General features: G+C 52.8%; 1 protein-coding gene across 2 annotated transcripts; it reads left to right on the top strand.

Moving 5' to 3' along the window:
* Positions 1 to 23,970, top strand: MCM5 (minichromosome maintenance complex component 5). 2 transcript variants are annotated; one of them, XM_003905464.4, is made up of 17 exons: positions 1 to 141; positions 358 to 532; positions 3,745 to 3,871; positions 3,952 to 4,080; positions 6,091 to 6,263; positions 7,908 to 8,063; positions 9,950 to 10,116; positions 11,684 to 11,855; positions 12,866 to 12,977; positions 14,837 to 14,980; positions 15,347 to 15,412; positions 15,890 to 16,066; positions 16,988 to 17,100; positions 19,082 to 19,210; positions 20,498 to 20,640; positions 22,675 to 22,802; positions 23,619 to 23,970. In XM_003905464.4, exons 2-17 carry the CDS (start codon positions 366 to 368, stop codon positions 23,718 to 23,720), a joined length of 2,205 nt encoding a protein of 734 aa, XP_003905513.2. In that variant the 5' UTR covers positions 1 to 141; positions 358 to 365; the 3' UTR covers positions 23,721 to 23,970. The 2 variants fall into 2 exon arrangements, with proteins under 2 accessions (XP_003905513.2, XP_031512216.1); XM_031656356.1 differs by lacking the exon at positions 14,837 to 14,980.

Below are 23,970 nucleotides of genomic sequence, written 5' to 3'. Positions count from 1 at the left end.
CTGGCCGCGGGTCTCCGGCGAACCAATGGGAGCGCAGCGGCTGTGGCTTCCGAACACCGCCTCTAGTTTTTCCCGCGAAACTCGGCGGCTGAGCGTGGAGGTTTTCGTCTCCCCTCGTTTGTAAAGTGCAGAAAACCAGAGGTGAGGCCAGTGGGACTGGGACTGGGGGCCAGCAGGCATCAGGGTTTCTGGGCATAGTTGGAGTGGGACAGGGGTTTCTCGGGAACTGGGGTTGGAGTCCGGGAGCGCAGCCCGGGTCCCCTCGGCTCCGGACTCCCGGCAGGGACCCAGGCGTCGGAGGGGAGGAGGTGCCAGGCGTTGCCCCCAGCTTGTTCTGGCCGTTTGTTCCCACGCCAGGCGCAGTGATGTCGGGATTCGACGATCCTGGCATTTTCTACAGCGACAGCTTCGGGGGCGACGCCGCGGCCGACGAGGGGCAGGCCCGCAAATCGCAGCTGCAGAGGCGCTTCAAGGAGTTCCTGCGGCAGTACCGAGTGGGCACCGACCGCACGGGCTTCACCTTCAAATACAGGTGCGGCTTCTGCGGGGCCGGGGCTCGCAGTTGCAGTGTGGCCGCACATACGCCTCCACCAGCCTCCTAGAGTCCTGGACAGTCCGAGCACAGATGGGCCCAGACGGGGGAAAGAGCCGGTCTTGGGTCACAGGGCTCATCCCGGCAGCCTCACCCCTTGGTATAAGGCTTTGTGTATTTTATTTTATTATTTACTTATTTATTTACATTTATTTATTTAGTTAGAGACAGAGCCTCGCTTTGTCGCCAGGCTGGAGTGCAGTGGCTGCTTCCCGGGTTCAAGCAGTTCTCGTGTCTCAGCCTCCCGAGTAGCTGGGACTACAGGCGCCCGCCACCACCACGCCCGGATAATTTTTTGTAATTTTAGTAGAGACGGAGTTTCGCTATGTTGGCCATTCTGGTCTCCAACTCCTGGCCTCAAGTGATCCACCCACCTTGGTCTCCCAAAGTGCTGGGATTGCAGGCGTGAGCCACCGTGCCCGGCCTGCTTTGTGTATTTTATCTATACCTGGAGTTAACTTCTGGGAGAGTCACCTGTTGAGTGGGCCACCAGCAACCAGCTAGTGCCACTTGGATCATTTGGTTCTTTATCCAGATCTTCTTCCTGTTCATCTGCTTCCTATCATCCTTCCATGTCACGTCTGAGACTTTACAAACTCAAGGTCCCTGTAGGTGTAAAAGGTGAAGATGGCAGTTAGGATTCAAGTCACTTTGCTCATTCATTTATTTATACCAGTCTTGCACCTTCATTGATTGAGACCCTACTTCCTGCCAGATACTGTTCTGGGTGCTGGGCTGCAGCACTGAAGCTGGACCTGGCTCCTGCTTCTAGTTGATTGTACGACCTGTGACATCATGAGAATCCTCACAGGCCCAGCCTCTATCCCTGAGACGTTAAAATGCAGAGAACATGCAGAGAACATGCGGCTGCAGGCTCAGCATTGGGCCGTTATTAGCCGAGTGACTTCCAGGTGTCAGTGTCTCTGGGCCTTACCAGGCCAGAAATGGGCAAAGCCATTCCTGCTTTCACTTACTCATGTAGCAGCTGATACCGCCCACCTGTGTGCCAGGCACTGCGATACAAAGAAGAAAAGACAGACGTGCTTCTTGTCCTAGAGAAGCTCGTAAGTCAGGGGAGTGAGTTGTGAAGACCAACAGATGAATTCCACGGTGGTCATTTCCTCCACGGAGGAAAGTGAAAGGACTTAGGGAAGTTTTCCGGAGGGCGGGGCTGAAGTTTGAGGTGACCGGTGAGCTAAGGGCAGAGTTGCAGGTGTAGAAAGCATTCTGTCTAGGTAGGAGCAATTGCTTGTATAGAGGTCTGGGGTGTCCTCGCAGCAAGCGGCTTTCAGTGCCAGTCTGGCCATTTTACTGGCTCCTGGACATAAGGGAGACGGGGCTCAGGCCTGTGACACTGCGAGGCTGGGGAGCAGCCTGTGCGTTGGTCAGTGGTCCCCAAATGTGTTCTTGCAACAGGAGTCTTATGGGATGCTCTGCTAAGCATCTGGGTGGGACGCAGTGGCTCTTGCTTGTAATCGCAACACTGGGAGGCCGATGCCAGTGGATCATTTGAGCCCAGGAGTTCAAAACCTGTCTAGGTAACATAGTGAAACCCAGTCTCTATTTTTTTTTTGTTTGAGATGGAGTCTCGCTCTGTCACCCAGACTGGAGTGCAGTGGCTGGATCTCGGCTCACTGCACGCTCCGCCTCCCGGATTTATGCCATTCTCCTGCCTCAGCCTCCCTCAGCCTCCCGAGTAGCTGGGACTACAGGCGCCTGCCCCTCGTCCGGCTAGTTTTTTTGTATTTTTTAGTAGAGACGGGGTTTCACCGTGTTAGCCAGGATGGTCTCGATCTCCTGACCTCGTGATCCGCCTGTCTTGGCCTCCCAAAGTGCTGGGATTACGGGCTTGAGCCACCGCGCTCGGCCGTCTCTGTTTTAAAAAAAACAAAAAATGGAGTCTGACCAGACGTTGATAAGGCAGATGTGTTATCTGCTGCCTTGGCGCCTCCAGTTTTTTTTATTGTTTTTGGGTTTTTTTTTGAGATAGAATCTCGCTCTGTCACCCAGGCTTGAGTGCGGTGGCATGATCTCGGCTCACTGCAACCTTTGCCTCCTGGGTTCAAGTGATTCTCCTACCTGAGTCCCTTGAGTTGCTGGGATTTCAGGCTTCCATCACCACACCCACCTAGTTTTTTAAAAGTATTTTTAGTAGAGATGGGGTTTCTCCATGTTGGTAAGGCTGATACCTTTTTTGTTTTTTTGGTTTTTTTTTTTGAGTCAGAGTCTCAGTCTGTCACCCAGGCTGGAGTGCCCTGGCAAGACCTCTGGTCACTGCAGCCTCCACCTGGGGTTCAGGCGATTCTCATGCATCAGTAGCTGGCACTACAGTCTTACGCTACCATGCCTGGCTAATCTTTGTATTTTTAGTAGAGACTGGGTTTTGCCATGTTGCCCAGGATGGTGTTGAGTTCCTGGCCTCAAGTAATCCACCCTCCTCAGCCTCCCAAAGTGTTGGGATTACAGGCATGAGCCACTGCGCTGGGCCCCAAGTTTGAGGTGTGTGCATTGTCAGTCTCCAAGAGTAAGTTAAAGGCTCCGCGGAGTCCTTCAGTGACAGAACTGGTTTGTTTTGTGAACACTGGCCTGAGTGTTGAAACATCCTTTGACTATCTTGCGAACCCCTTCTATGGAGCTTTCTTTTTTTTTTTTTTGAGAGGGAGTCTCGCTCTGTCGACCAGGCTGGAGTGCAGTGGCCAGATCTCAGCTCACTGCAAGCTCCGCCTCTCGGGTTCACGCCATTCTCCTGCCTCAGCCTCCCGAGTAGCTGGGACTACAGGCGCCCACCACCACGCCCAGCTAGTTTTTTGTATTTTTTTAGTAGAGACGGGGTTTCACCGTGTTAGCCAGGATGGTCTCGATCTCCTGACCTCGTGATCCGCCCGTCTCGGCCTCCCAAAGTGCTGGGATTACAGGCTTGAGCCACTGCACCCGGCCTGGAGCTTTCTTTAGGGCATGCCTGTGCCAGCAGTGAGTAGCCTCTGCGGGGTTAAATAATGGATCTGGAATTAGATGTGTGTTTGGGAAGAGGAATGGTGAGGTCATGCTGGCTGTGGTGTGGGCAGATTCAGGGGTGCAGGCACACCTCAACCAGTGTTGGTTTCCTCTTCTTTGCACCCTTCCTGCCCCACCCTGCTGCGTGCCCACTCCAGGGATGAACTCAAGCGGCATTACAACCTGGGGGAGTACTGGATTGAGGTGGAGATGGAGGATCTGGCCAGCTTTGATGAGGACCTGGCCGACTACTTGTACAAGCAGCCAGCCGAGCACCTGCAGCTGGTGAGTGGGACCCCATCCCTGAGCTCCCCAGGGCTGCTCTGCCCCAGTTACTAACAGCCTGTGCTCTTCCCTTTCTCCAGCTTGAGGAAGCTGCCAAGGAAGTAGCTGATGAGGTGACCCGGCCCCGGCCTTCAGGGGAGGAGGTGCTCCAGGACATCCAGGTCATGCTCAAGTCGGATGCCAGCCCTTCCAGCATTCGTAGCCTGAAGGTGGGTCGGGGGGCAGTGGCTGCTGCGTGGTACAGAGGGCTTTGGATGCAGGCAGACCTGAGTGCCAGCTGTGTGACCTTGAGCAAGGCACTTGACCTTTCTGAACCTGTCTCCTCCTGGAGACAAAAGGAACTTTTCTTGTTTTTTTTTGCTTTTCGTTATGAAAAATTACACACGCAAAAGCAGAGAGTAGTATAATGAACCCCATATAGCTTCACCTAGATTTAATAATTAACATTTTGCATTGTTTCCTATTTTGTCCTTTTTATTTTTTGCTAAAGAATTTTAAAATAAAGTGACGCACGGTGGCTCATGCCTCTAACCTTAGCACTCTGAGAGGCCGAGGGAGGAAGATTGCTTGATACCAGGAGTTTGAGACCCTGGCTCTCCAAAAAAACAAAAAAACAAAAAAACAAAAACAAAGCAACAAAGCTAGGTACGGAGGCGTATGCCTATAGTCCAAGCCACTTGGGAAGCTGAAGTGGGAGGATCAAGGGGCCCAGGAGTTTGAGGTTACAGTGAGCTCTGATTGTGCCTCTCAGCACTTCAGCCTGGGTGACAGAGCAAGACCCTGTCTCCAAAAATGAAAAATAAATTACAGATATGACACTTTATCCTGAAAAAAAAAAAAAAGTTTTCTTACATACTCTCAATACCATCATCAGAAACATCAAAGATCTCTTAGTATCACTGAATATGCGGTCTAGGTTCAGATTGATCTAATTACCTCACATGCCTCTTACAGCTTGTGTGTCTCAGCCAGGACCAGGCATTGTATGTATTGGATTATTTAAGTCTCTTTCAATCCCGAGCAGCTTCCTTTACTCTGGGTGTAAGTTCTTTCACAAAGACATTATTGATTTTCTGAAGAAACAGGGGCCATTATCCGGTAGAATGTGCTGCCTTTTGGATTTATCTGAAGGCCTCCTTGGGATGGTTAAAACATGCCCCTTCCCGCTCTGTGATTTTTGGAACCTGGAAGTTAGATGCAAAGGCCTGACGGTGTTTCGATTTCACATACCGGGCAAGAATGCTTGTGGTTGATGCTGGATCCCTCATTGCATCCCGCCATCCACTATGCTGAGACTGACCAGGTGCTAGGTTGAGGTGGTGATTCACTGTAATGATGCAGGCATGGAGCCTTGAATTACGCCTCCCCAGCCTCGCTTCTGCTTCCCACAGCCTCTTCCTGGTTCCTTTGAGAGCCCCAGCCAAACTTCTGCTCATGTCGGGTTCTCTTGTTCAGCCCGAGGAGGGCGTTGAAGAATGGAGACAAGGTGGAGAGAGACTGTCCCAGTCCTGTACACTAGTGGCTCGGGGCTTTGTGAAGGGCGAGGGCTGACCATAGGGAGGAGCAGATTGGCTGAGAATTTATGTTTTACTTTTTATTATGGATAATTCAAACATTAGAATATAAAGAGAACAGTATAACGAATCCTCTTGTACTCACCACCCACCTTGATAATGAACAATTAGAGGCCAAATTTGTTTTTTTTTGAGGTGGAGTTTTTGCTCTTGTTGCCAGGCTGGAGCGCAGTGGCGCGATCTCGGCTCACTGCGCCCTCCGCCTCCTGGGTTCAAGCAATTCTCCTGCCTCAGCCTCCCAAGTGCCTGGAATTACAGGCACACACCACCATGCCCAGCTAATTTTTAGTAGAGACGGGGTTTCACTATGTTGGCCAGGCTGGTCTTGAACTCCTGACCTCAGTTACTAACAGCCATAGAGGCCAAATCTTGTTTCATTTGTGGCCCTGGAGTTCTTTTGAAACAAGTCCCATACATCACATAATTTGATCCGAAACTATTTTGCCATGTGAACCCCCGGGTCCAGGTAGCCTGGCACTGGGTGGGTGCTCTGGGAGCAGTTTTGGAGCTGAACAGAAGAGCTGTGGCTCTCCCTGCAGCTCTGTGCCCACCTCCTTCAGGCCCCTGCCCAGGACATTTACCGGCATATCTCAGGTGTGTCCTGGCTCCCCTTAACCAACAAGCCTCCCGATGGCTCTGTTACAGTCGGACATGATGTCACACCTGGTGAAGATCCCCGGCATCATCATCGCGGCGTCTGCGGTCCGTGCCAAGGCCACCCGCATCTCTATCCAGTGCCGCAGCTGCCGCAACACCCTCACCAACATTGCCATGCGCCCTGGCCTGGAGGGCTATGCCCTGCCCAGGAAGTGCAACACGTGAGTGTGTGGCCAAAAAGGACTGTGGGAGGTGACCTGAGTGAAGATCAGAAAGGATGAGAACAAGTAGCAAGCACTACCTGTAGCTGCTTCTAGAGACCCACTGGGATGGACTGGGCAGGGGTGTGCCCTTAGGATTGGCACAGATCTGATGCCCTGTGGCTCTGAGACACTCTGAACAGTGTCCCTGTACATTGATGAGTTCTGTCTCACCAGGATACCCAGACAGCCTTGTAGGGAGCCCAGGGTTGGGAGGGAAAAGCAGCCCAGGAGAATGAGTCTACTTGGAATCTTCTGAAGCAAACTATGGTTTGCTCACTAGGCCAGATCTAGTCTGCTGACCCTATGGCCCAGGAACATGATCGTTCATTCAAGTATTGCCCACAGCTCTTCGCACTACAAAGGCAGAGTGTGTGGCTTCTTGGCTTGCAGAACCTGGAATACACACCCTCTGGCCCTTTCTAGAAAATGTTTGCTGACCCCAGTCTGAAGGAGCCCCACCCTCTTCACTGGCTGCTCTTTCTTGGCTTCTTCACTGGTGCTGCCTCAGCTTCCCGGGACGGCAGAGCTGCCTCAATCCATGCTGTTGGCATCTCTCACCTGGAGTGGCGCGGCACCTCCTCCTTGATTCCCTGCATCCACCCTCTGCCCCCTCAGTCTGTTTTCTACCCAGCAGCCAGGTGTCCCTTGACACTGCAGGTGGTCCAGTCATGTACTTTTTAGTCAAGTCCTGCATGGCCCCGCAGGGTCTGCTCCGGGCTCCCCCAGGCCTCGCTGCCCCTCCTCTCTCCAGGCCCGGCTGCACTGCCTCCTTCCTGTTCCTGGAATACACTGACTATCCCCAGTCTCATGGCCTTTGACCTTGCTGTTTCCTCCACTGGGAGTGCTGTTCCTCAGGCCGCCATAGTCTGGGTCCTCACTTCTTTAGGCTCCTCTTCACATGTCCCCTCATCAGGGGCATCTTGCCCGACCCTTTGTCGTCAGTTTGGTGCACACACACCTGGTCTCTCCCATACCTGCCTACTTTTTTACTTTTCTTCACAGCATGTAGCTGTCACTCTGTTATGTGGTTATTTGCTTGTATGTCTTTTCAGCCTCCCTTGATAGGAACTTAGGCTCCACAGGAGCAGGGACATATTATTCACTGCTGTGCCCACTGCACCTGGAATAGTGCCAGACACATAGTAGGTTTTGCTATGATGTTTGCTTCTTTATGTTGCTACAATATTTATTGAATAATGACATAATTACCTAGGGATACATAGAGGCTTAAACCCTCAGAATGGTCTAGAAGTGCTTGGAATCTCACTGGAAAAGATCTTGGGATTTGAGTGGGGCTTTAGTAAGAGAATTGATGAACTAGCTCTTCTTCACCCATGAGGACACCAAGACCCTGCAAGAAGACCGAGTGTGACCTGTCTGCCTCCTCAGCAAGTTAATGGAAGAACCCAGCCTCAAGCAGTTCCCTGGACTCTTAGTCCAGTGCTGGGTCCGTCAGCGTTACCTTCCTTTAGGGCTTTTCTCCAGCTTATCCTGGAGACCCCATAGATTGCTGCTGGCAACATCTGGCTGGCTCCTGGGATGAATGAGCCCTGCTTTGGATTCTCTGGGTAGCTCTGGTGACTTTTCCCTTCCCCTGTACAGAGATCAGGCTGGGCGCCCCAAGTGCCCACTGGACCCGTACTTCATCATGCCCGACAAATGCAAATGCGTGGACTTCCAGACCCTGAAGCTGCAGGAGCTGCCTGATGCAGTCCCCCACGGGGAGATGCCCAGACACATGCAGCTCTACTGTGACAGGTGAGGCAGACGGGCTGGGAGGTGGGCATCTACAAGGGTGGATGTCCCAGCCGTGGCCCTAACCCGAGTGTTGGGAGTGGGTCATCCGGAGCAGGGTGAGTGGGGTGGAAGAAGGTGGCCAGTTGCAGAGCACGTGCTCTGTGCCTAATGCTTCCATAAGTTCCTCTCATCTCATCTTTCCATAATCTGCAGGGGCATGTCAACCCGATTTTGCAGATGAGGAAATGTAACTTGGAGAGGTTAAATGACTTCCTGTGTGGAGGAGAGCCAGGATTTCAGCCTGTGTCTGTTGCTTTCCAAAGTCTGTGTTCTTCCTAGGATAACAGGCCCAGGATTCATAGCTAGATAACCAATAGCTGGGAAAGCCTCTTCCCAGCCTGACACCCCACCTCCTACCCCAGGCTTTCTGTTAAGATTCTGCCGAACAGCCATGGTGGCTCATGCCTGTAATCCCAGCACTTGGAGAGGTTGAGACAGGAGGATTGCTTGAGGCCAGGAATTCAAGACCAGCCTGGGCAACATAGTGAGACCCTGTATCTTAAAGCAAAAAAAAAATGTTATTAGTTGGGTATTGGGGCAGACACCTATAATCCCAGCTACTTGGGAGGCTGAGGTGGGAGAATCACTTGAGCCCAGGAGGCTGAGGTTGCGTGAGTTGTGATTACACCACTCCACTCTAGCCTGGGCGACAGAGTGAGACTCTGTCTCAAAAAGGAAACAAAAAAAGATTCTACTGAGGAGGAGAGGGTGCTGGGCTTGGGCCCCTGTAGTAACCTGGGTGGAAGGTTTTGAGATCTTTGATTAGGTAGGGCTCTAACCTGAGCTTGAATATCCTGAAATTGCAGGCAGATGTTCTGAGGAGAGTGGATCCATAGCTTCTAGTAACTTCATTAGTGGCAACAGAGTGTGTAGGAGTCAGGCTCTTGCTCTCTTGGGCATTATGTGACTTTGTCAAGCTTCAGTTGCCTCATCAGTAAAATGAGGATAAGGACAGTCCTTAATCTCTCAGAGGGCTGCTTGAAAATGCATGTCAAGTGTTTAGCACAATTCCTTCGTGCAGATTACATCCTCAGGATGTGTGATTTTCCAAGCAGTTCACGAATCCTGAAAACTTACGAAGTGGGTGTGGGAAGAGGGGAGTTGAGGCTCATGGAATGACGGTGATGGTCTTTTCTGGAGCTGTGACGCCTGATGATATAAAACACTTCTATGTCTGCTGCCTCACCTGACTCTACAACATCAGAGGCAGGTCACTTTATCACCCCCCTAGGCTCAGAGAGGTACAATGACTTCTTTGAGGTCACACAGCTACTAAGTGTCCCTCCACACCACACTGGCTCTGACTAGGGGACTTGGAGACTTCCCTGTTTCAACATCTCACTTTTGAAAGAGGAAATGAAAACCCAGAGGCAAAATGAGTTCACAGAGCCATGAAGAGGCAGAAAGGGCAAGTGGCTCCTCAAGGAGGCTGGAGGGCATGAAGAGGAAGGCTTGCCATGAGAGGCTAAAGGGCGCCACACGGCTAGCTGACGGCATACACGTGGAGATGGGGCTTTTGGAGGGCGCTGTGGGCTGGCACTAAGCCTCCTTCTAAACCAGCGTACAAATGAGTTAGCGAGTTCAGCGAGAGTCAGGCCACCACCTGCCTTTCTGTTTGACTGTCACCGTCGGCAACACCATCCTCCAAGCAGCTGAGCATGGGCTGGGGAGTTATGAGGGGAGAGAGGCCATTCTCTGGGCTCCGTGGGGATGGAGCCAGCTCAGCGTGTGCCTGTGGCGTAAACGCTGAGGTGGACCCTGAGCGTCCCGGGGATGGGTGGAGTCAGAGACTTGCTGTCCAAGTCAGAATCTCACCTTTTCTCCTTTCTCCTCTCCCCTCCTCTCAGGTACCTGTGTGACAAGGTCGTCCCTGGGAACAGGGTTACCATCATGGGCATCTACTCCATCAAGAAGTTTGGCCTGACCTCCAGCAGGGGCCGTGACAGGGTGGGCGTGGGCATCCGAAGCTCCTACATCCGTGTCCTGGGCATCCAGGTGGACACGGATGGCTCTGGTGAGTTGGCTTTGGGGTCCTGGCTTAGCCCTGCCAAAAGGCTGTGCTTGCATACTTCTGGTAACAGGCAGCCCGTTACTTCATGAGGTAGCCCAGGATATCCTTGTGTTGCTCATATCATTAGAACGTTCATTTTTATATTGAGTGATCCCCGGAACTTCCACATGTTGGTCCTTCCGGTGGCTCCTGGGCTGAAGGTGTTTGCCTACTTGCAGCATTAAGGCAGAAGGACTGAGGTCAAATCACTGGGGAATTACTGAATGCCCCGTCTTCACTTCTGTGACAGGAGATGCAAGAGAAGTGACATGTAGGGTTCCAGGCGGGCAGGCACTTAGCGTCTAGTTGGAGAAATAAGAAAACAGAGACCCCTGGGGACATGTAGGTAAAGTGGCAGCGGATGTGGATCATGCAGTTCCAAGGAGGTGCTAAAGGAGAAGGAGGAGGTGGGGGCTGGGCCTTGGGGAACGTTTTCTGGAAGGAGGTTAATCTGAGCTGGGCTTTGAAGAGTGGTGGGTGTGGAAGAACTTCCAGGCGGGAGGGGATGGCAGGAGCAGGTGAAGACCCCAGCCTGGGCAAGGTACTGAGTGGCTGGAGGGCCAAGTGGGAGTCCAGGGGATGAGGGACCGGGCGGTGTAAGAAGCCTTGAGTGCCCAGTTAGGGACCTCCTGCTTATACCTGAGGGCAGCAGGGGCCACTTTGAGGGTTTTCAGGTTTGTTGCAGCCCCCTGGCTGCAGTGAGTTGATTTGGGGGAGTGGCTTCCCCAGGGCTCAGTCCATGGCCCACCCCACATTTACACAAACTGCCTAGATTATTACAGCTTTAAAACCACTGACAGGCAAGTAGCTCTCACATTTCCGTTTCTAGCCTGGGCTTCTCCCCATGTTCCAGACTAATAACCAACTGCTGACTTGACATGTTCACTTAGATATCTGAAAGGCATCTTGAACTTTCCATGGCTGAAGCTAAGCTCCCCTTTCCCCACCCTCAGACTGGCTCCCCTCAGTCTTCCCATCTCCACCCTTTCAGTTGCTCAGACAAAAACCCCCAAGTCATCCTTGGTGCTCTTTTCTCTCATGCCCCACATCTAATCACTCAGGAACTCCGGCCGGCTCCACCTTTAAAACATGTCCAGGATCTGACCACTTCACCACCTGCTCTGAGCCTTTGTCAGGCCTCCCTCGATCACCGTTAATCCTCCCTAGTGTCCATCTCCACCTTGCCCCTACCTGCTGTGTTGTGCAGCAGCCAGTGAGTGATGTGGTCATGACCAAGACACTATGTCACTCCTCAGCTGAAAGGGGAGACTTCCAGTGGTTTCCAAGGTCCTATGCCATCTGGCCCTCTGTTTCCTCAGAACCCCCCTGCCCACCTGCCCTCACCTTTTGGACCCTGGAACACACCAGGCCCACTCTTGAGGGCTTGAGAGCTGGGATCTCTATTTACTCAGGTTGTGCTGTCCTGGCCCTAAGGGCTCTGCCCTCTGGGAGGTCCCTGAGCTGGTGCCAGGATGGGCAGTGGCCTGGAAGCTCCCTTGTACTCACTCAAGCGCCTGCTTTGCCTACCCAGGCCGCAGCTTTGCTGGGGCCGTGAGCCCGCAGGAGGAGGAGGAGTTCCGTCGCCTGGCCGCCCTCCCCAATGTCTATGAGGTCATCTCCAAGAGCATCGCCCCCTCCATCTTTGGGGGCACGGACATGAAGAAGGCCATTGCCTGCCTGCTTTTTGGGGGCTCCCGAAAGAGGTAGGGGCTTGAGTTCCCTTGTGTTTGGGGAGGCAGCTGGTGATGGGGCTCATGGTAGGATAATTGCTGGAAAATCAGGACTGGACACTCTTGTGTCTCCTGGGCCCCTCAGTCTGCCAGGCACCTTTGCCAGCCCCCAAGCTTGCCATCAGCTGGCTAGTGGTTGATCTGCGCACCTGTCTCTGCGATGCCCTGACCCTGGCCAGGGGGAGGACTGGTGACCTGGCAAATGTAGTGGGAGAGCACTGAGCTTGGGGTCATGCAGGTACCAGGACTTAAATCTCAGCATCGAGCTTGGGGTCATGCAGGTACCTGGAGTGAGAGTCACTTTTTTTTGAACCCAGGTTTCCAATGAATGGAACAGGTAAGAAAACTGACTCTTAAAGAACATTATGTATCCTTTGGAAACTATAAAATCAGAGTTATGGACAGTAGCAAGGATAGTGTTAGCAGCTGCCATTTACTGTATTCTTCCTATGCACAGGCATTCTTTTACGTGCTTTATGTGTCTGAAGCCCAGTCAGTCCTCACAGTAACCTGTTGAGAACGCAGCTGTCGTGCCCATTTTGTGGATGAGGGAACTGAGGCATAGAGAGCTAAAGGGACTTGCTTCTCAGCACATGCAGGGGAACCAGGAGCCTGCTGTCATGGTGCTTGTTCTGCCACACCATGCACAGCCCACAGGCAGCTCCCTGTCCTTTTCTTCCCAGCTGGGAGGAACGTTACTCAGATGCTGGGTGTGTCCGAGCATAGCCATAAGAGCCATTTCCTTTAACCCTCCTCTTCTGGGAGGCAAGCTCTGTCCTCATTGCTAGGCAAGATCTAGCATGGTTTGGGAGCTACAGAGCTGGGTAGGAACATGGGTCTCAGGCCACAGCCCCTACCTTGCTGCCAACTCTGAAGCCCATGATGGTTGGGGTGACACTGCCAGCCCACCAGTCTGGTGACTGCATGTCACATGCGATGCCCTCATGGATTCTCACCTTGTCCATCTACCCTTCCTCCCCCAGGCTCCCTGATGGACTTACTCGCCGAGGAGACATCAACCTGCTGATGCTAGGGGACCCTGGGACAGCCAAGTCCCAGCTTCTGAAGTTTGTGGAGAAGTGTTCTCCCATTGGGGTGAGTGGTCTGGGATACCTTCTCCACCTTGGTTTGCAGGGAGGAAGGCTGCAGGGCAGGGCCTCTGGGCCCCCAGGACACCTATGGTGGACTGCTTACCCAGAATCTCTTCCTCATTTCTCTTGGCTGTGGTCAGGATGGCCGAGGAGATGGGAGGAAGAAAGGAGCCAACAGGTGTATGTAGGTTTGGGGCAGGGGGTGAGTACACTGGACTGAGAGCCAGGATGGGGTTTGGGTCTCACCCTGGCCAGTGATTGGCTGTGGGCTTTGAGTAAGTCACCCAGTCTCCCTGAGCACCAGTTCATCCATTTGCTAAATAATGATATCGTTACCAGTAATAGCTAAAATCTGGCTGGGCATGGTGGTTCATGCCTGTAATACCAGCACTTTGGGAGGCTAAGGTGGGCAGATTGCTTGAGCTCAGGAGTTTGAGACCAGCCTGGACAACATGGTGAAACTCCGTTTCTTCCAAAAATACAAAATAACTAGCCAGGCATGGTATGCACCTGTGGTCCCAGCTGCTTGGGAGGCTGAGGTGGGAGGATCACTTAAGTCCAGGATGGGGAGGTTGCAGTGAGCCAAGATTGTGCCATTGCACTCCAACCTGGGTGATAGAGTGAGACCATGTTTCAAAAATATAATGATAATAATAATAATAATAAATAATAATAGCTAAAATGAAGGACCAGGCACTGCTAGCTAAAATGAAGGGACAGGCACTGCTTGAAATACCTTGCATATATTTACTTAGTCTTCATGTCAACTGCGGTAGGTGCTATTACCCTTGTCTTATGGGTGAGAAAACTCAGGTGCAGAATGGGTAAGTGTCTTGCCCCAGGTCTCACTGCTGGTAGCACTAGCGCAGGATGTGATTGAACCCAAGTGTCTGATGAGCTGGGTCCTCGGCTGTACTGTTGAATAGGACTGCGAGGATCAGAGCCAGAGAGGGTCTGACTGTCATGATCCAAGTGGCGGGGTTGTATAGGGCAAGATGGTGGTCTTTGGATAGATAGGAAGTGTGCCAGATTGGCCACACTGGCACTGTCCGGTAGAAATACGTGAACTGCAAATGCGGCCCATGTATGTCTTCTCGAATTGTCTAGTAGCCACATGAAAAAGTAGCTGGGTGCAGTGGTGTGCATGCCTGCAGTTCCAGCTACTTGGGAGGCTGAGGTGGGAGGATCACTTGAGCCCAGGAGTTTGAGACTAGCTTGGGCAACATAGCAAGACTCCTTTTCAATTTAAAAGGAAGAAGGGGAAAGAGGAAAGGAAAAACAGGTGAAGTTACTCTGTTTAACTCGCTGTATCTAAAATCTCATTTCAACATGTTTGATATGTAGATTATTGAGATACTTTACATTCTTAAGAGCTCTGAGTCTTAAATCCTGAGTATTTCGCACTTAAGGACAACTCAGGACTTTCCCAATTTCAGGGGCTCTATGGCAGTATGTGGCGTGTAGGTCTATGTAGAGACGACAAGGGACTCACAACGGGGGCAGCCTTTTCCTGGGAGTCAGGAGTCCTCATCCTAGCCCTGAGGCTGACTCTTCTCTGGGCCTCAGTTTGCTCATCTGTGAGCCGGGCCCCACAAGACTGTGTCACAGGGCTGTGGTGAGGCTCAGGTGAGCCATGGATGTGATGCCCTCAGCGGGGAGAACATCTGGGCACACCGAGGCCCAGGGCAGCCTCCCCTTCCAGAGGAAGACGTACTGAGTTGGAGCCTTGAGTCCTATTCTGTACTCTGCAGCCAGCTTTGATGTGTGACCATGGGCAAATAACAACCTCAGTGGGTCTTTTTGACTTACTGGGGTCAAAGCATGGAGCTGTTATTGGGCCCTGACACCTCCCCACTGCCCCAGGTATACACGTCTGGGAAAGGCAGCAGTGCAGCCGGACTGACAGCCTCAGTGATGAGGGACCCTTCGTCTCGGAATTTCATCATGGAGGGTGGAGCCATGGTCCTGGCTGATGGTGGGGTCGTCTGTATTGATGAGTTTGACAAGGTGAGTCTAATGAGATGGGTAGTAGCCAAATGGTGGATGGCACCAGGGTATGTGACCTCCTGTGCTCAGCCAGCAGAAATCACCTCTGACTTGAGAGACATGTTTTCAATCCCTGGGCCTGTCACTCTAGGGTAACTGTGGGAAGTTGCTTAACCTCTCCAAGCCTCAATTCCCTTATCTGAAGAGTGGGGAGAAGAAAGGCAAGCCCACACAGTTGTTCCTGTGATTAGAGGCGACCTGGTGGCTGCCAATGGCCTTGCATGGAGCTGGTATTCAGGAGTAGGGCCTGCTGTTAGTTTTCTTGCTGCCACTGCTCCCTGCTCCCTCACTTCAGTAGGTCTGATGACATTTCTCTCTTCCACTTAGATGCGAGAAGATGACCGTGTGGCAATCCATGAAGCCATGGAGCAGCAGACCATCTCTATCGCCAAGATGAGTGGCCCTCCATGGAGAGCCCAGCCTGCAGCAGCCCAGCCTGGCCCAGCTGTCCTCAGGCTGCCCTGATTGGCTGGGACCAAGTTCTCTTTGCCCAGGCCTGGAATCGTGTGTGTGTGTGTGTGTGTGTGTGTGTGTGTGTGTGTGTGTGTGTGTGTATGTATAAGCGTGTATGTAAGAAGGCATCTTTGCCATCTCCTCCCCCTTCTCATCATCTGTTGTGTGTGTGTGTGTGTGTGTGTAAGCGTGTATGTAAGAAGGCATCTTTGCCATCTCCTCCCCCTTCTCATCATCTGTTGTGTGTGTGTGTGTATGTGTGTGTGTATAAAGCGTGTATGTAAGAAGGCATCTTTGCCATCTCCTCCCCCTTCTCATCATCTGTTGTGTGTGTGTGTGTGTGTGTGTGTGTAAGCGTGTATGTAAGAAGGCATCTTTGCCATCTCCTCCCCCTTCTCATCATCTGTTGCCTCTTAGGCCGGGATCACCACCACCCTGAACTCACGCTGCTCCGTCCTGGCTGCTGCCAACTCAGTGTTCGGCCGCTGGGATGAGACAAAGGGGGAAGACAACATTGACTTCATGCCCACTATCTTGTCGAGCTTCGATATGATCTTCATTGTCAAGGATGAGCACAATGAGGAGAGGGATGTGGTGCGTCCAGGGGCAGGGCTGGTGGCCATGGGGCCTGCCTCCAAGCAGGCTTGTGATTGTGTGGGAAGCAGAATGGAGAACAAGGGCCTTGGCTGGTGAAGTCCTGACTGTCAGGCTGTGAAATTGGGGAGCACGTGAGAGGGCGGTTGTTGTGGACTGCAGAGGATTGAAGTAGGGGTCTGGAGTCCTGAGGCCTGGCTCTGCCTCTGTTGTGACTGGTAAGCTGTGTGATTTGGGCTAAATCAGTTTCTCCCTGGGCCTCAGTCCCTTATATGTGAAACAGAGGAGTTGACATTGGGTTATGAGTAATAGAACCTCAGTTCTGGTTAGTAAATTTTTCAAACAAAAGGATATAGTGGTTTATAGAATTGAGAAGTCCAGCGACTTAAGGCCCAGGTAGATCTGGATTCTCAAACAACTGTCTCTGCCTTTCTGCTCTGCTTCCTTTGGTGGAATCTTTGTAATTGGGCAGCTGTTCCTCTTGTGGTGGCAAAGACAAAATAAGATTTTGTCCTATCAGCTTATAACTTAACAGCCCCCAGGAAAGAGGAGGACCCCTCTTTTCCAGTACTTCCAGCAAAAGTCCCAGGGTAGACTCCCACTGGTTTGGGTAGATCAAGTATCCATCCTTGAAGCAGATACATGCCCCAGGTTGGGGTGGACAAGCTGTACCCACCCCTTTATGGACCAGGACAGAGAAGCAAGGAGTATTAACTTCCCTCTAAAGGAGAATCCAGATGCGCCCATCAGAACAAGGGCCTGGTGCTGAGCAAACAGGCTGAGCACGCCTGAGCTCCCAGCACCCTTTCTGGCTCCTTGATGCCAGGGCCCCATCAGCTCTTTCTGGCTGTTCCACCTCAGTGTTGGGACTCAGGCTTGGGAGGGCCTGTGGGATGGCTCAGTATCCCCTCTGCTCCCCAGATGCTGGCCAAGCATGTCATCACTCTGCACGTGAGCGCACTGACACAGACACAGGCCGTGGAGGGCGAGATCGACCTGGCCAAGCTGAAGAAGTTTATTGCCTACTGCCGAGCGTGAGTCCTGGACGCAGGCCCACGGGGGTGAGGTTGCCCAGCTTCCCTGGGTGGGAGAACCCATTCCCCTGTCCTGCTCCTCCTCATGAAGAACAGCCCAGATGTTGCTGTTCTGAGGTCCTCAGCTCTACTGAATCTGCTCTGCTCCCTTCTCACCTTGTACAGCTCACTGGCTCTTGGCTTCAGTTTTCCCATCTCCACACCAAGCAGGTGGGATGTAGATGGTCTTGAAGACCTCCTCGAGTCTGACATGCAGGGAGGCAGTGAAGTGTAGACATGGTAGACATGGGCTCTGGGTCATACCTGCCTTCACTGTGTGACTTTGGGCAAGCTGGTTGGCCTCTCTGAGCCTTGATTTCCCCAGGCCGATATTTGCTAATAAGTGCTTGGCATAGTCCTGCCCTGGGTAAATAGTCAGTGGCAGCTGCAACTTGATTGTTCTCACAGATTTTCAATAATAATAATTATATACATAGTACTGGCCAGTTGCAGTGACTCATGCTGTACTCCCAGCACTTTGGGAGGCCAAGGCAGGTGGATCACTTGAGGTCAGGAGTGCGAGACCAGCCTGGCTAACATGGCGAAACCCCGTGTCTACTAAAAGTACAAAAATTAGCCGGGTGTGGTGGTATATACCTATAGTCCTAACTACTCGGGAGGCTGAAGCAAGAGGATTGCTTGAACCCAGGAGGCAGAGGTTGCAGTGAGCTAAGATTGTGCCATTGCATTTCAGCCTGGGCAACAGAGTGAGATTGTGTCTCAAAAATATATATATATGTATGTGTACACACACACACACACACACACACTCACTCACACACTATTTTCTTGGTGCCAGGCATTCTGAACTATTATTCAGTACTTTCTATATGAATAAATTATAACCCTTCCCCAAAACCTACCTGGTTAGGTGTGCTATTATTCCCTTCCCTTTGTGGATGGGGAAGCTGAGGCAAAGAAAGTTAAGTAACTTGTCCAAGGTCACATGCCAGAGGTAGTGGAGCCAGGATGTGAACCCAGCTGCTTGCCTCCAGAGGCTGTGCTCTTGACCACAGTGCTTAGATTCTTGGCGTACAGCGCTTTGGTGATCTTTTGAAGAAGCTAAAACCCAGGGGTCGAGGGCTGTTTGAGTGCACTGCCAGTGGCGGCCTGGTAGGTCCCTGATTCAGCACCTCTGACACAGTGAGTGGACAGTCCCTGGGTCTTCATCCAAGTCTGAGCTCTGTATGGCCCAGGCTTGAGAGGCCATACAGGCTCCCTGTGAGTCAGGGAGCCCTGGATGCTAATCTTCCCTCTGCACTAAGTCCCCAGGTAGCCTTGGGGAGTTCCCTCCCTCCCTCTGGGCCCCAGTCTCCATATCCTTAGGATGGTTGAGCTAAAGCTTTCCTTATATCAGTGATTGTCATTTGGCCTGGGGGGCTAGAGGGGAGGGGATGGGGTAGGGTAGATGCTGATCAGACTTCCCCACACCTACCCTCCCAGGAAAGTCCGAGGTGCTCCCAGCCCCTGGACTACAGTCACTGCCAAGCCTCCTGTGGGTGTCATCAGCTTGTCGTGTCTTCAGATGTGTTGGGTGGAGGAGTTTGGGACTGCTGCAAAGCCCATGACCTAGTGGGCCTCCATGCCGCTGTGATTGTGCCATTGTTAATTACATGTATGGGGGACCTTGTGGCAAGACACCACACAATGTCTAACAATGGGGAAGAGGTGGTTTTCACCCTGCACACGTGCCTGGCTTTTCTTCACCTGTTTTCTAAGAGAGGCACCCATATTTCTCCCCAGTGTTGATCTTTGTGGCAGCTGCCCACAGCCAGATTTCACTTAAATCTCTTCCGATTGTTGTCCCCCAGCCCATGTGAGTGGGCAGCTGTGGTGTGGTGGGAAGGTGCATGTCTGGAAGCCGGCAGAGGGCTGGGGGAAAGGGTAGGTGCCCCAGGAGTCCCTGCTGGCCTCACAGCAGCCTCTCCCCCCCGTCCTGCAGGAAGTGTGGCCCCCGGCTCTCAGCAGAGGCTGCAGAGAAACTGAAGAACCGCTACATTATCATGCGCAGCGGGGCCCGTCAGCATGAGAGGGACAGTGACCGCCGCTCCAGCATCCCCATCACTGTGCGGTGAGCAGGCGGGCAGGGCGGGGCCGGTGCAGGTGGGGCTTGCTTTACACAGCAGGGTGTGCCTGGCAACCAGGGGCAGTGTCCAGGCTTTTCACTTGGCACAGGCCCACGGTAGCTCTGGGCGGGAAGAGTCCCTTTGGAGCATAAGCTATGGCCTCCTTGATCTCATTGATCTGTTTTTCTTGATTTAAGGCTGGGCAAACCAGGACCCCTCTTGTCTGAATTTGGCCTGGCTTTTCTCCCATTGCAGGAAGCCTGAAGGGAGGGAAGGACCCAGGCCTAGGAGTCAGGAGTCTTGGGTCACAGCCTCTAGCCCACTGTGTGACTGTAGGGAAATTACATTGCTTCTCTGACCCTCAGTGCTTTTAGCTCCTAACTCTGTTCATTCTTGTGACTTTGTAGACAGTACAGTGGGTAAGAGTTGGGATTTACCTGGTTTGAATCCTGTCTCCAGCACTGACTGGTTGGAAATGGATTTGGCTATAAGTAATGGTAAATCCAAATAGAGTAGCTTAAAGAAATAGGAAGTTGATTTCTCTCTTCTGTAGCACTGTCTGGAGGAAGATGGTATGGGACTGGTGTGAGGACTCCTCAAGTTCCCCCTTACTCTTAGTCCAAGTTGGCTGCTGGAACTTCAGCCGTCACTTCCAGGCAGCAGGAGAGGAAGGAAAGAGAGGTTCCCTTTTTAAGGGCACTTCATGAATTGCCACACAATGCTTGGGCTTACAACTTATTGGCCATAGTTTGGTCACAAATACAACCTGGTACAAAAGATGTCTGGATGTGTCTTAGTGGATTGCTGTGTGCCAGTCTAAAAACTGTGTTTCCAAGCTAGGTGCAGTGGCCTACATTGTGATCCTAGCACTTTGCGAGGCTGAGGCAGGAGGATTGCTTGAGGCCAGGAGTTTGAGACCGGCCTGGGCAACATAGCAAGACTCCCGTTTCTACAACAAATAAAAAATTAGCCAGGCATTGTGGTGTGTGCCTGTAGACCCAGCTACTCAGGTGGCTGAGGCAGAAGGATCACTGGGTCCCAGGAGTTCGAGGCTGCAGTGAGCTATGATCATGCCACTGCACTCCAGCCTGGACAACAGAGCAAGACCCTGTCTCAAAAAAAAAAATTGCAATGCTATGACTAAGATCAAAAGGGAGATGGATTATAGGGACACCTACCAGTCTCCACCACAGTCTTAACACTTTGGGCAAGCACCTCCTTGGTAACAGGGTGGCTGGGGAGGAAGGGAATAGCAGACCGAGGCTACCCTGAGCGCGCTGTTGCCCCCACAGGCAGCTGGAGGCCATTGTGCGCATCGCGGAATCGCTCAGCAAGATGAAGCTGCAGCCCTTCGCCACGGAAGCAGATGTGGAGGAGGCCCTGCGGCTCTTCCAAGTGTCCACGTTGGATGCTGCCTTGTCTGGTACCCTGTCAGGTGAGCAGATGCAGGGGACATGGTCTCGGTTGATCTGGGTTCCCTGGCTCAGAGCTCTGTGGGCAGGGCTCTGGCATGCTGGGGGCCTGCAGTGTGTGTCTTGCTTCTCTGAGTTTCTTTTTGCAATAAGACCCCTCTCCTTTCTCCCCACTGCTGTTTCCTGCAAGATGGGAAGAAGCAGCTTCTCTCCAGATCCTTGAACACAATCCTCGACCCAGGTCGTTGATGATAATTACCCTTCTCACAGGCTAAGAACAACAGTTGACACTCTGCTTCTTGGGCTCGTTGGCATTTTCAGTGCTTCCAGAGCTATTTCTTGCATTTTTCCTTACAGCTGCCTCCTGGAAGTCAGGTGAACAGTCAGCCCTTCCCATGTTAGAAACGAGACAGCTGACACTGGAAGGGGCCTTTCCCTGGTGCCCAAGATCACAGTCGCTTGGCTGGAATGCAAGTCTCCTGACCCCCAGGCCAGCGTTTTCCACGCCATAAGCCATACTGTCTGGTTGAGGTCAGCCTTTCAACAGACTGCCCCAGGCACCGATGATGAGCCAGGCCACGCTGGGGAAAATCTGTTCCTTCACTCAGCAGATACTTCATTAGCGTTACTGTTTGCCAGGCACTGTTCTAGGTGCTGGGAGTATAAGAGCAGTCAATCACAAGGTCCCCGCCCTCCTGGGCTCTCATTCTTATTCTAGCTGGGGAGAGAGAGACAGTAGGGAAACCAATGCCAGTGTAGGTAGTGAAAAGGGCAGTGAGGGAGATGATGGCAGGGCCAGGTGTGTTGGAAAAGGAGGGCGTGCTCTTTCCTTTCCCACAGAGTGAGTGGGCATGGCCTCTGCAAGGAGGTGATGCCAGGCAGGGAGCTGCATGAAGTGGACAGGGTGGCTCCTTGTGGGAAGAGCTGCTCAGGTGGAGGCAGCGCTAAGTGTCAGTTTCCCCAGGAGGGAGCAGGTTTGGTGCATTTGAGTGGGGAGGCACTGGGTGAAGAATGGGGTGGGTGGGGCCTGTTCCTCCTGTCCCCTTTGGTGAAGACTCAGCCTCTGCCCTGGAGACACTTCCTGTCACATTAGACATTTGCTAATGGAGGCCTCTGGGATGTTGCAGGCACAGAGGGCAGGGGTGATATGGAGTGGTGATAATTTGAGTTGGGTCTTGCGGGCTATGTAGGAGTTTGCCTCACAGACTCCCCTCTCAGTGGCCTCTTGACCATGAGCCCACCATCTCCTTAGCTGAAACACCAAGGCCTCTGCAGCAGTAATTGGAAGTCACGAGCCTCCTGGTTGCCGAGGGCTCCTCAGAGCACCTCGTAGATGTGTCCAGGGCAGCCTGGCTTCCCTCCTGGGTCACTGATGGGCCCCTTCCAACTCTCTCTCTAACCTGCTCCAGCAACAAAAGGAGTCCTGTTGTGACCTCCAAGGGCCCGCAAGACTTGGTCCCTAGTGACACTCTGGCCATGTCTGCTGCACTGGGCCCCGGTCTGCTTTTTTTTTTGAGACGGAGTCCCGCTCTGTCGCCCAGGCTGGAGTGCAGTGGCGCATCTCTGCTCACTACAAGCTCCGCCTCCTGGGTTCACGCCATTCTCCTGCCTCAGTCTCCCGAGTAGCTGGGACTACAGGTGCCCACCACCATGCCCGGCTAATTTTTTGTATTTTTTTTTAGTAGAGGTGGGGTTTCACCGTGTTAGCCAGGATGGTCTTAATCTCCTGACCTCGTGATCCACCCGCCTCTGCCTCCCAAAGTGCTGGGATTACAGGCGTGAGCCACCGCGCCCGGCCACTGGGCTGTTTTTTGACTGAGACAGGTGTGTTCCTGCCTCTGTGCCTTTGTGCTCGGCTGGAGTGTCCCCACATGTGTGCCGTGTCCTGTCTACTCAGTCAGGCCTGCACCACCTTGGCACACTTGGTGCCCTTTTCTGATTTATTCTTCAAGGCCTGGCTCAGGCTATTCTTCTTGGGCTAGAGGCTATCTCTCTCCAAGAACTCCCACTGTCCCAGCCCCTCTGACCCTGGCTGCCTCACTTCTCAACGCCCGCAGGGGTGGAGGGCTTCACCAGCCAGGAGGACCAGGAGATGCTGAGCCGCATCGAGAAGCAGCTCAAGCGCCGCTTTGCCATTGGCTCCCAGGTGTCTGAGCACAGCATCATCAAGGACTTCACCAAGCAGGTGAGCCTGCCTTAGAGTGGGGGTGTGAGCCTGCACGGGGTGCAGGGCTTCTGCTGGTTCCCACCCACTCAGCACTGGTGCCTTACTCAGCAGACAGGCCCTGAGTAGGGGTAGGATGGACAACTGTCCCTTTCTCAGACCTCTTCTAGCCATCATTCCTTCCCTAGGAACATCATCAGGAGCAGGAGTAGGGGTATTTTTTTCTATCCCACGAAGGGGAGGGGAGAGGAGAGGAGAGGTGGTTGGATTCTGGTGAAACCCCATACAAGTTCCTCACAGCCCTTCCTGTCTGTTCTTTCCCCGTTGGCGGGCGTTTCATGGAGTGGGAAGGGGCAGAGCCATGAGGGTGAGCTTTCTAGCCCACTGAGGAGGGTGCTGTTGGCCCCATAGAGAGAAGATGGGATTTTCCAGATGCTCTGGAGAACCTGTCACCTTTAAAATCTCAGGAGCAATCCTAGTTTCCGGTCTCTGCTCCTTGACATCATCTCATTTTGATTCAGGGCAGTTATATGTAATGGGTGGTACTGGGCTTTTCTACAGGTGAGCAGACTGAGGCTTAGAGAAAGGTTTAGAGCTTCAGTTCTAGAGTCAGATGGACTTAAGTCGCAGCTCTGCCACTTAATTGCTGTGACCTTGAGCAAGTAGCTTAGCGTCTGTGTGCCTCAGTGTCTGGTGTACAGTAGGCACTCAGGAAGTGTGGGCCCTTTAGTTCAAAGGAGCCTGCGTACAAAGTTCCCAGTGAGCCTGGGGATGTCTGGACTCTGATGGGGTCCCCTCGGGCAGCACGCGCCTTCAACCAGCCACGTGCTCCCACAGAAATACCCGGAGCACGCCATCCACAAGGTGCTGCAGCTCATGCTGCGGCGCGGCGAGATCCAGCATCGCATGCAGCGCAAGGTTCTCTACCGCCTCAAGTGAGTCAGTCGCGCCGCCTCCCTGGACTCATGGACTCGCCCACGCCTCTCGCCCCTCCTGCCGCTGCCTGCCATTGAGAATGCTGGGACCTCTACCTCCCCACCGCAGTCCTCGAACTTCCCAGGCACCCTCCTTTCTGCCCCAGAGGAAGGAGCTGTAGTGTCCTGCTGCCTCTGGGCGACCGCCTCTAGCGCAGTTCTGGCAAGTGTGCTTTTGGCATCTGTTAATAATAAAGCCACGGTGTGTTCGGGTA

Source organism: Papio anubis, chromosome 16 (assembly GCF_008728515.1).
Source record: "Papio anubis isolate 15944 chromosome 16, Panubis1.0, whole genome shotgun sequence".
NCBI lineage: Eukaryota > Metazoa > Chordata > Mammalia > Primates > Cercopithecidae > Papio > Papio anubis.
This window is presented reverse-complemented; position numbering and strand designations above follow the sequence as displayed.

Excerpts from the sequence above, each read along its gene's own strand:
- MCM5 (XM_003905464.4), top strand. The coding sequence starts at position 366 with ATGTCGGGATTCGACGATCCTGGCATTTTCTACAGCGACAGCTTCGGG. Across the intron at positions 10,117-11,683 it reads GGTGGACACGGATGGCTCTG|GCCGCAGCTTTGCTGGGGCC; the intron begins GTGAGTTGGCTT and ends TTGCCTACCCAG. Across the intron at positions 19,211-20,497 it reads AGCATCCCCATCACTGTGCG|GCAGCTGGAGGCCATTGTGC; the intron begins GTGAGCAGGCGG and ends TTGCCCCCACAG.